This window comes from Asterias amurensis, chromosome 8 (genome assembly GCF_032118995.1).
Source record: "Asterias amurensis chromosome 8, ASM3211899v1".
Taxonomy (NCBI): domain Eukaryota; kingdom Metazoa; phylum Echinodermata; class Asteroidea; order Forcipulatida; family Asteriidae; genus Asterias; species Asterias amurensis.
Window position 1 is genome coordinate 2,275,505 of NC_092655.1, and position 12,009 is coordinate 2,287,513.

Genomic DNA, 12,009 nt, shown 5'->3' on the forward strand with positions numbered 1-12,009 from the left:
ACAATACAAATTTAACAACCTTACATAAACAAAAATGGTCAACATTCCTGTATTGTAGTTATCGAACCCCCTGTATAAAAAGTCGGCTGTTCCAATTTGGTCACGTGATCCGTTTTTGGAACCATCCTTTAAAAACATGGCCGCCGTGTTGGTAAAACGTGGACTGGGGGAAATCTGCGGAGCTTAAATTTCTGGGAGGCTGTTTATCCCTCGAAATTATGTTGACACCTAGAAATATCCATTCACCAAGGATAACTGAAAGTGTGCCATTAATCCCAGAATATGATTTTGAGGCGTTTCGCCGACGAGTCATGGACAAAGACAGTGAAGAACACACCAATGCTATCGCAAACCCTCATCACCTCGCAGCCAAATTGGAGCACGGTGCAGAAGAGTACGAATCGTACGACTATGAAAGTTTACCGGAGACCACCACGCTCACGACCCATCTGATGGCCGGTGCTATTGCTGGGATCATGGAGCATTGTGTTATGTATCCAGTGGATTGTGTCAAAGTGAGTTCACAGGTTCAAGCAAAGGTTTTTGGAAGGAGAATCGAGTTTGTGTGAAACTGAAAGCTGGCAGTAGTGTATAGTGGGAGCAGGGTTGAATGAAGGAAGGAAAACCCACTTTCCTAATCCTTGTGACCGACCTTGCCCTTCCTTCCACTCACTCCAATCAATGTTTCCCATAATAGGGTCGGTGTCATTTGTTGTAGTTTGATTTGACTTATTATTTAATTTTGTAAAAACTACTTCACATTATAAACAAATACAAAAAGTATGGAGGAAGGAATCGCCACTACTCATCATGAAACTTAACTTTCAAATAGAATAAGAATGTAATTGTAATCTGTTTTTTTACAAAGATTAATTTTTTTGTTTGGTCATAATGAGTGAAAACGTGGCGGTTGGTTATCTGGGCAATTAAACCACAGAAGTTATAATTACTAATCAACACCTACTTGTACTTGTTCACAGTAACATGTGCCAATCAAAAGAAGGGGGACATATTGTTTTCTTTCAACAAGTGTTGCCGTCTGTGAGTGACCAGATACCAGCACCGGCATAAAGTTCGAGCACCCAGGGGCAGGCGGCAACAATCTGCTAGAAACAAATAAATTGCCCCTTGAACAAGGTGGCAAGTAAAAGTATAGCTATTGAAGTGCCTATTGACCTAGAAGGCTTGGTGTAGTAACATGTATTGTGTTGCGCAACACACTTGATCACTTTTACCTGCATATCAATATGCAGGTTGTATGAAAGCTGAGCTGTGTGATGCCATTTTTACTATTTGGCGAGTTTACAGAAAGGATAGTTTTGTAAACGTTTGTTATCTGGGCAAATATTTTGGATCTGAAGGTATACACACTACGTTCAACATTTCTTAGAATTTTCAGCGAGGGTAGTCAAGATTTGGTCCACACAACTATTTAAACACTTATACAGAGTGTTTATGGCGAGTAATGACAGTCTTTTCTTGAGAATTGTTATTTGTTTTAGTCAGTTCAGCACTAGCTATTTGTACACAAATGATGTCCAGGTGAGACAAAAACTAATCAGGGTTTATAGAAGAGTTTGCGATAACACCATGTAATGACTAGAACCACCCCAACTCATTTAGAGATAGTCATTACAGTGTGTTACCGCAAACTCTTCTTAATCTTATTTCCACCATGCAAAGTTTCAAATTCTACTTATCAGGGTTTGTCTTTTGAGGAATCCTCCATATGGAGTTTGACTGACCAGCAGGGCCAGACTAGCTTGTCATTTCACAAGCCAGTTACAGAATAGCTGAAATGTCATAAACGCGTACATCAAGTATGCAATTTTTGTTTGCAGGGTCATTATCAAAGTATGACCCTCCCTACCTCTAATGTAAGTTTCAATCCCAACAGTGCGTGTCCCGGAGGTGCCTAGGAGAAATATGCAGTGAACAGTAAATCTACTTCTTTCATTCCTAATCTTTTTGAATCCATTTTGATGGTCAATGTAAAAGTTGACAAGAGGACAATGCGTTGGTCATTATGTTGGTATTTTCTGACTCTAAAGTGTGTACCGTTTGGTTTCGCTGGACTGATTTTCCTGTCTGGAGATAATCTTTTCACAGGGATAGATTTTTTGTTGTGTTTTTTTCTTCAACATTTTTATTTTTACGGTGATATTTAGACATTCAAGGTTATATTTGTATTACCAAATGGAGACAGTTAGCCAAACATGTGAGAGCTTTTCTTCACACTCAATCGAATGGTTCTTTATAGTAATTTTTGGCTATTATCAACTGTGCAGTGGCGTAACCAGAAATGAGGCGTGTCCCCTTCAATCAGAACCTTCGCCCCAATCCCTCTCACCATGAAATGAAGTCGAAAATGCACAAATTAATAGTTTGATTATCGTCAATAGCCCTCCCCCCTTCAGTTTGAAAGATTTGCTCCCACCTCCTGCCCAAAATGTAAATATCTAGTAACTCCACCAAATCATGAAAGAAAAACAAGCCAAATACTTTTAAAACAAATCTAGTATGAGGTTGAGAGTCTGCATGTTGGTGTAGGCCTGAGGATGCTCCATTAGACATTAACAATTTCCTCATAGGGTTCCCTTTACCAAGGAGAACATGCCTTGATGCCCTTGCCCCATCTCTCCTGTAGTTGGCTGGCTTAACTCTGAAAAGAGCTATTTTGTTTGCTCCTCTCAAAGAGATGATGATGAGTTTTGTAATCAAAGTTCTGTGACCCAGCTCTGGAGGCCCGGGGCTAGGAGACTGTTGTGTAAACGCATGCTGCTTCTGGCGTCAATGCGTCCAGTGAAGCGCAATGAATCATTCATAGGATGGCTTTTAAAAAAAATGTACAAGAAATAATCCCATGATTTATATTATTTATGTACACCCATAAACTATGATGAATGTACTCATTGAATTTTCAATGAGAAGTGCTCGCATTAGTGAACAAACAAAGTGCATGCAAAGATGATATTGATGTTGACTCAATTAGGGATGAGGAAGTGTTCTTTACCCCTTAAAATTTGAGGATGAAACTGTAACGATTGACAGTAACTTAAAGACAGTGGACACTATCTGTAACTACTCAAAATAATTATTAGCATAAAACCTTACTTAGAAGCGATTAATGGGGAGATGTAAGAGGTCGATTGTGAGAAATGGCTCCCTCTGATGTGATGTAGTTTTCTAGAAAGAAGTAACTTTCCACGATTTGATTTTGAGACCTCAGATTTAGAATTTGAGGTCTCGAAATCAAGCATCCTAAAAGCACACAACTTCGTGTGACAAGGGTATATTTTTCTTTCGTTATTATCTCGCAACTTCGACTACCAATTAAGCTCCAATTTTCACAGGTTTGTTATTTTAATCATATATGTTGAGATACACCAAGTGAGAAGACTGGTCTTTGAAAATTACCAATAGTGTCCAGTGTCTTTAAAGAATCCTTTAAAACCATTAGGATGGGAAGCAAGCTACAGTGTTTTTTCTTCAGACTTTTATTGGAAACGTTAATAATTGTTGTTGGAAATAAATATAACCAAGGAAATTGCATGAATGTGAAATGTAGTGAGAACTAGATTTGTCTACAGGAAACTCGGTAGTAATTCCATTTTAACACTTGTCTTTCTGTCCTTGCATTGAGTTAATTGTTACTGGTAGTCAAACTGATGTTTGAAGAATTGTTTTTTGTTACGCTGAATATTAATGAGGGTTGCCTTGTGAACAGCTGCTTGGTGTACTCTTGTATCGCAATTTTGTTTAAATTGGCTTAAAAAGGATTTTATACAGTAGTCTGACATAACACTAACAGTCTCCCGTCTTCATCTGCTTCAAAGCAGAATATTGCTTTTACACGTCTCTGCAAAGCAAAAATGAGCGGGACACTAGTCACAGTTGACGAGTTGACTCAGCAGTTAATTTCAAGTTACCCAATGATCCTGTTGGATGGTATCAATGGAATCTTTACATTTGGAGTAGTTCTCAATGAACAATGAACGTGTGAACATTTCCTCAAGGTTGTCACAGTTTGTAGAAAATATCAAACAGATTGTCCGCCCATTTTAGCTGTTATTGTACAAAAACAACACCAAGTGTGTGGGAAATAGTTGGCAGGAAAAAAATTACTAAAAGTGAAGTTTGTAACACAGGCCTGGGACTTCAGGATTTTGTTGGGTTAGATATATTTTTATTGGCCAGTTTCCTTATGTGAAGTAATTAAAATGTATGTCCAATGCTAGTTTCATGATATTAGGGTCATTCCGTGTCAATTCAACAGTACTTGCTTTTAACCTTTGATCGTCACAGATTTATATGAAATTCGATGTGCCGATTGGACTCCCTGAGAAACGTCCAAATCCCAAATTTTATGCAATTCGGTTCATTGCAGACAGTCTGTAAATAATTATGAATTTATTTACAGTGCTTTGATCAGAGTAGACTTCAGCTTAATATGTTTGAATGCTTTTGTGTCAGTAAGATTTAAGAATTTTGTTTCATGTCTATTAGATAACCTGACATGTACATTATTTCTATGCGCATGCATGAACTTTATAATATATACAGTGTACCTGTGGAGGCCTTTATGTTCATGTACTGCAGTTAGCAGTACATGTACTTGTGTACCCGTAGTGTAAAGTTTAATATATACATTTGTAGCACCCTTGTCCATTTTATTGTACCAGCTACAATGACACTCCTTTTTTAGACCAATGGATATTTGTATACATTACATCCTTGTTAATGAAAGTGCGTTGATAACAAATTTGTCAAGTCACTGTCCTTGTGCCCACTGACCACTGGTTCCCACCTTCTGTAAACACAGATAGACTTCATTCAAGTAGCCTAATAGTAATACCTAGTTTATAATTTGTTTAAGCAACACTGTGTGGTTTGGGATACTCATTGTATTGTATGTCACAACCTTGCAAATCATTGCAAGGGGTGCGATACATATTACATGTGTGGATTGTAATGCAGCGATCACCTCTGCTGGGTGATTTGAAGAGCCTCCAAAACAAACATGTGGTCTCAACTTGAATGAATGCAGATATTGATCGCATCGAGTGGAAGACAAGGTCAAAGGTCTTAGTATAGATAATTTGCTTGATAACTGCGCTCTGTTGCTGTAACGCAGTATAGTCATTCATTAAGTTTGCTTGCACAAATGAGTTGCTAGTGTACATAGTTTCTCAAGATAAATAGGTTTAATTTTTATACCCGTTTTTTTAGGGCAAGGCCACTTTGGCCTTATAGCCCTTTTTAGCCATAGTATCTTAAATGCACACCATGTTTCATATATCATCAAAAATATGTAAATTTATGTATAAATAGAAAACTTGGACACCTACGTGTATTTTTTAAATTTCCAGGAAATTTTTATACCCTAAAATTACCTAATCCTGGCTAAAACCTTGCTTGGAGCGATCCAAATTGGAGGGCAGCAAGGGCAGATGAAAGGGCACCAAGGCACTGTATTATTAGCAAATTACCTGGAAAGGTTTTCCATTCAAGAGGCGTTTCCTTTCATTAAGTTTTCATTCCATTCACAAACAGCTGTTACAGAACGACAACTCAATTTCATGAGGGCGCTAATAACAACAGGGCCCTCTCTCGTTGAACGGATCGTGTTTGACTGGTCTCTTGTTAAAGCGGATCATTAGATGTTCAGGGTATGGTTTGTGTGCGGTGTTTGGTTCTTATTGAAAGTTGTCAAAACTAGTTCCCTCGGCTTCGCACTGGGGACTAGTTTTCCTCGACCTCAGTGAACTAGTTGGTCAATTTTAAAAACCTTTGGGAGACAACATAGTCTGTTCACCTTCAAATCATTTTGTTATTCACACTTTACCAAGAACAAATTGTCAACACCTGTGACCACTTTAATGGTCACAAGTGTTGACAAGTATTTAAAAATATATAAAAGAAGCTGTTTTAGTCACTCTTCTTTCATCCCTTGGACTCCACAGGGCTTAATTTGAGCTTCTCTGGGGTTTATCCTGACATTACACAGGGGCTTAATTTGAGCTTCTCTTGGGTTTATCCTGACATTACACAGGAGCTTAATTTGAGCTACCGAAGGCTCAGATTGAGCTCATCCCTTCTGGGATTCAACCGCCTACCCTAAATTTTATTAATGCAAAAACAAAATTTAATTGCCTGACATTTCGACCCCGCAGAAACACAGCGCACAAAACAGATATAGTAACAGAAATAGTCAAATGGAAAGAAATAAAAGAGAGAGAGGCAACTACCTGCATGTGCACTGTGTAAGATTCAAATCCTAGAAAATAATTTAAATTAACTTGATTTTCTCCAATTGTAATCCCCATCCACAGACAAGAATGCAGACGATTCGACCATCTCCAGATGCAAGCTATAAGAATGTTTTTAACGGCCTTACAACAATAATTCGCAGAGAAGGACCCTTCGGCATGGTACGAGGACTTAACGCAGTTGCGTGTGGTGCCGGACCAGCCCATGCTCTGTACTTTGCTAGTTATGAAAAGTTAAAGCAGATGCTGAGTGCCAGACCGGGACAGAACCCTCTAGCGAACGGTATGTGTGTTATGATAAGAAAACCATTCCAATCAAAGGACTGGTTTGTGTCTATGGTTGGTTCAGTGTATTGTATGATTGACTACCATTGCTTCATGTATATTGTTACAAGTTTTGTCACTCTACTGGTCATTGTGCCGCTTAAAATGTTCGAACAGAAATTTATGTTTGCCTTCATTGAGCTGCCCTTTACTGTAAAGAAAACCTGTATCACTGTATGACCCAATTCCATGGCTCTGCTTATCTCTGAGTTCAGCAAACACGCTTACCGTTCTCTGCTTACTGTGAAAGAGCTGGATTTTTGCGCTAGCTGTGTATTAGTCCTACTGTGTTTGCGAAGAATGCCTAGTATTGTGGAGTACACAGGCGCACAAGCATTGCTTTCTAGAAGAGTGGCCCTCAACCTCCTTACTTGAAAATGCCAAATTCAAAATGACTTTCATATTTATATAGTTTACTGGCCGAGTACAATACTTTGTGTTGATACTGTGTTCTTCAGTACATATAACGCTGGGTAAACATTGGTGGTATTTGGTAGTCAATACAATATAAGGCTCTGTGCCAGCTTTCCAGTGTATATTTGTAAATGTTATGTAATGGTATGTTATGAATTTACTTATATTTACAACATTTTGGTTGATGAAGGTGGGGTACTTAGTTATAAGGGGAACTCTGGTTTTAAAAGCAAAAGACAAGAACTCTGGTTGTTGAAGCAAAAGTCACTGGGCACCCCAAACCTTAAGGTTACACAAATGTGTACAGATTACTTTTCTATATAAGTCTATCTGCCTTCACACCCTCAAATAATTACATTTGTTCGTCCTCCCAATGCTAACATCTTGTGTTAAACTTTTGTTTAATAACGATGCGTTTTTATCTTTTGAAAGATGCTGAGAGATGGTAAGTAATAATATTAAGCAATCCAGTAAGCCACGCTTTCACAACAAATCAATCCAAACTGTCTTATTGGAAACTCATTGAGCTCATCTGACAGATATTAAGCGAGTTGCGTTTGAATGATATCTGGTGCAGTGATTTGATAAGTTAGAAGTGACGACTTAAGTTTGAATTATTCACACTAGAGACAGTTGCTACAATTGCAGAATGATATTACATACACTACATATACATCTGTTGCTAAGGAGCTACCAAGACCCCAGTACATACAAATTCTGAGAACAAGAACAATTCATTCAGTCGAGGCTTACACATTTTCAAAGCCGACTTTCCAAACTTTTGTTTTGGTTGAGACTCGTGTTGTAACTAACCTGAAACCTTAAACTAACATCAAAGCATAATTTATAATTGGAGCCAATTTCAACCCTGCCTTTACACAGTCCGGCAATTGGGCTGATGTAGTTGGCAGGAGACAATGCTAAGCTACTCCCTCAATGTTCCACTGTCCACCAGGGCCCAATTTCATTAAGTCTATAGGTACACAAAGTACAGATTACAAGCCAAAATTACATTTAAGTTTACATTGTTGTGACTGGTGTCCCACTCAAATTTTGCTTAGTGCAGAAATTTTTCGAGCAGCATTTTCTGCTAAATAGCCTAATGAATTTGGTCAATGTCCCTCCCTCCCCCCCCCCCCTCCCCCAACTCACTAATGTCTGTTCCCTCATGATGAGGGCCTGGAGTACGGGATACTGTTTTGATCTCTCTCTGTCTTTCAGCCTGTGCGGGGAGTATCGCTACTTTACTACATGATGCAGCGATGAATCCTGTTGAAGGTATGTTAAGTACTTCACTTTGGATTAGTTTACAACTCTGTCAGAAATCTGGCTTGGAACACGATGTCTTGTGGAGTTCCTCCGCGGTAAAGATAACTTGACACGCAAGTGTTTGCACTAAAGAGTTAAGACTTGTCTTATCTCTTAACTCGACCTAATTTAGGACCAGCCGTATGTTTTTAAGATCTCCTAGTATTCATAACTCTTTGTGAAATCGATCCCAGATGCGAGGTGTGTCTTGGCCGAGCAGTTAAGTTCATCAGACCAAAGCTATGGTGTTGTCAGTAGCAGAGTGTGGATTTGAATCCCGGTCATGACACTTGTGCCCTCTGTACATTCTGCTGTCCCCGTCAGGCTCCTAGTTGATGATGGCCACACCTTCATAAATCCTTACAGACTTTTCGTGAGCAGTTTTTCCTTCTGCTAAACACCTGTTAAAATTGAGTCCAGGTTTAAGTTTTGAGTTGGATGGTTTCAGCCATGCCAACCATTCGGATATGATCTAACATTCAAATCATATACATGGCTTATGAATTAGAAGTAACATGTTTGACTAATGCTATGCCACTATTTTTCCCCCCTCTCTGTCTATGGTATCTTCATTCCTGTTGCTGTTCACTTTGCTTCGATAATCATCACATGGACTACTGCCAATACAACACTCCTATCATCTTGGTTCAATCAGTGATCAAGCAGCGCATGCAGATGTTCAAAAGCCCTTATAAGAACGTTACCGAATGTATCAGGACTATACTAAGAACTGAGGGCATGCATGCTTTCTACCGGAGCTACACCACACAGCTCACCATGAACATACCCTTCCAGAGCATCCACTTTGTCACCTATGAGCTCAGCCAGGAGTTTCTGAACCCGAGCCGGCAGTACCACCCCACCAGTCACATGTTCTCCGGGGCGGTGTCCGGTGCCGTAGCCGCGGCAATCACCACACCGCTGGATGTTTGCAAGACGCTGCTCAACACACAAGAGAAGAATGTCCTGGCCCTAGGAGCCCAACAGACTGAAATTAAAGGCATGGTTAACGCCTTCAGAACGGTGTACCAGATGAGTGGGGTCAGGGGTTACTTCAAGGGCCTCCAGGCGAGGATCATCTTTCAGATGCCCGCCACTGCTCTATCCTGGTCAGTCTACGAGTTCTTCAAGTATTTTATCACGTTGCGGAAGGCACAGTCGTCGTCATGATTTGGGGAGAGAGAGGCTGGAGAAAGGAGAGATCTCGATGAAAAAGCGCACAAATAATCACATGTCTCAATGTAATATAATGATATTTTTAAAAACATAGAAGACACATAAGTAAAACCAAGGTATTACATTTGCAGTTGTCAATTAAAGACAGCTTAGAGTTTGTAATTAATTATACTGTTGCCAGTTATCTGGAAGTATGTTTCCATCTTACAGAAAACAAAACCGGGTTTGTTTGTAATCAAGTTCATACTGTGGTTTGTTTGTTTGTTTGATTCTTTCTTTTTTAAAGAAAAGTAAGAAACCACACATGAACTCTTACAATATACATAAAAAAGGTATAACAGGTGAGAACGCGATTCCTGTTAATGACTTTCTTACAATTTTCAAAGATTTCATACTGCACATTTCAATTTGAATCATGGTTATCTCACATGAGTCAAATTGATACCTGTGAAGGTTGACAGTTGTTGTGATTGATATAGTTTTTTTCTCAGTTTTTACCCGATGAAGGTGGCTAGTAATTAATCTTTCGGTGTGCAAGAGCAAATAAATGCTAGTAGTTATTAGTAGCATGTTTGACGCAACCTATAAACCACGTAAGACCTGTTAGATCTAAGAAAGTTTCAGTTCAATTCAATAGAACATTTTATCTCTACATTTGCACAAGGAGGCATTATCCTAAAAGCCGTAGAATTAAAAAATGTTACGAAAAATAAATGTACAAAAGTTAAACAAAGTAGAAACCATTATGGCATGGGCTATCAAATCGTAAGCTAATCAAACTGGTTACCTTCTTTGAGTGTCTTTTTTATTTACTAGATGCGACATCCACAGGGTGGTTTTTGTATATATTTTTCTCTTCAAGATCAATTAGTTTTCATAATTTTGCCTGCCGTGGTCAAAACATATTCTCTTATCTCAAGAGAATGGATTCAAGTTGCGTCTGACTTGACTCGGACCATAGCAGGAAGCATTTTTTGCCATTGAGAAAATAGTGTGGGCCCATCATATAACACAAGTCAAGCTAACAGCTTCGTGTTGCAGCCAATCTGTGGACATTTCTGTGTTGGTGTCACAAAGCAATCTTTTTCTTTAGCACTGGTAAAAACTTTGTGTGGACGTGTGTAATTCACATTGTGTTTCCAAAACCTTACCTTCTGGAGACCTCTTTTGTTCTTAGGTCCACACTTTGTATAGTCCTTACCCAACAGTTAGGGATTCGAACCCATGGTGGGCCAGCATAGTGTGTGTTATTAACTCTGATCTAATTCTGTGATATAGCTCTATGACACGGACATGTTTTCTGTGGTGTTTGAAAAGAGCCGAGTTGACGGTACTTCATCAGTGGGGTAAAAGACGAAAAGTAGTTATTCATAACCCTCAATTCAAGAATTACATCATTCGTACAAACTACCGTTTCTACTTTTGTTGTTTTTAAAAAGCACTTCACGCTAGATGACCTGTATTCATGCCATTTTTTTCTGGGCTGACTAAAGGCAGACAGTTTCAGGCCTTGGACTTCACTCTTGAAGGGGCAGAGCAATTTCCCTCTGGTAATGGGCACTTTGAGAAAATATATTGGAACCTTGCTGAGTGCCTGTACGCCATTGCGGTGGGTGCTCTGGGTTATTTCGAGGTTATTTTTGAAGATGATTTTGATCGGACATCTTTTGGGTGCCCTCACTTTTTTGGCCGACAACCACTTGTTTGATGGACATTTCCACTGTGACTTTAAATTTTGTATCCTGCATGGCCACATGCTATGCTTCATTTCACACAGTAGTCAGTAATATTAATTTTACACAATATTTTTGTAACAGGTCATGAATTTAAACTTTTGTTTGAATACACACTTTACTTTTTTGAGGCCTTCATGTGTATTTTTGTTTAGTTTCAGAGTGAATAGAAAGCAATAAGAAAAGTACAACATACAGATTAGGGGGAAAAGAAAAATAATCTGCGGCCATAACTGTTATATATTTTTTAACACCCAAAGATATTGTATTAATTCTCTATAAATTTAAAACTAGTAGCGTCTCTTACATTTGATAATTTTTCATTGTGACATCATTTCTTTTCGTGCGGTAAGCACTGAAGGTTAGCATGCCTTTTCGTGTGCTTACGGTTAGCAGCGCTATGAAAGTGCGCAGTAAGCACAAAACTCGTCCACTTAGCAGCGCTGTTACATTGGGCCCAGGTTACAAAGCAGGAAGTGAAAAAAATATTGCTATCAAATTAGCTGTTGAACAAGTTGAAATGTTTGACCAACACAGTTATACATTTTGTGACTCGCAGTGGTATTCATTATTCGGAAACGAGGAGATGGTCTTACAACTGAGCCATCTTGCCCTAATGTTGGTGGCCTCCATTATTTTTCAATATCTTTGTTCTTAATGCCTGTCAATATCAGAAACTAATTTAGTCCCATCTGTCTGCCGAGGTCATCTTTGTATTACAAGATGCCTTTAAGGACAATTGGAAAGTGAAATGAAAAAAAAAGAGAAAAGTCACAGATTTTAAC

General features: G+C 38.9%; 1 protein-coding gene across 1 annotated transcript; it reads left to right on the forward strand.

The window, feature by feature from the left end:
* Positions 1 to 110: 110 nt before the first annotated feature.
* On the forward strand, positions 111 to 9,897 carry LOC139940381 (mitoferrin-1-like). The gene is made up of 4 exons (XM_071936602.1): positions 111 to 515; positions 6,333 to 6,552; positions 8,229 to 8,285; positions 8,971 to 9,897. Exons 1-4 carry the CDS (start codon positions 219 to 221, stop codon positions 9,483 to 9,485), a joined length of 1,089 nt encoding a protein of 362 aa, XP_071792703.1. The 5' UTR covers positions 111 to 218; the 3' UTR covers positions 9,486 to 9,897.
* The last annotated feature ends 2,112 nt before the right edge of the window (positions 9,898 to 12,009 follow it).

Coding starts and splice junctions, on each gene's coding strand:
- LOC139940381 (XM_071936602.1), top strand. CDS start 219: ATGTTGACACCTAGAAATATCCATTCACCAAGGATAACTGAAAGTGTG. Junction 516..6,332: donor ATCCAGTGGATTGTGTCAAA/GTGAGTTCACAG, acceptor CCCCATCCACAG/ACAAGAATGCAGACGATTCG. Junction 8,286..8,970: donor AGCGATGAATCCTGTTGAAG/GTATGTTAAGTA, acceptor TGGTTCAATCAG/TGATCAAGCAGCGCATGCAG.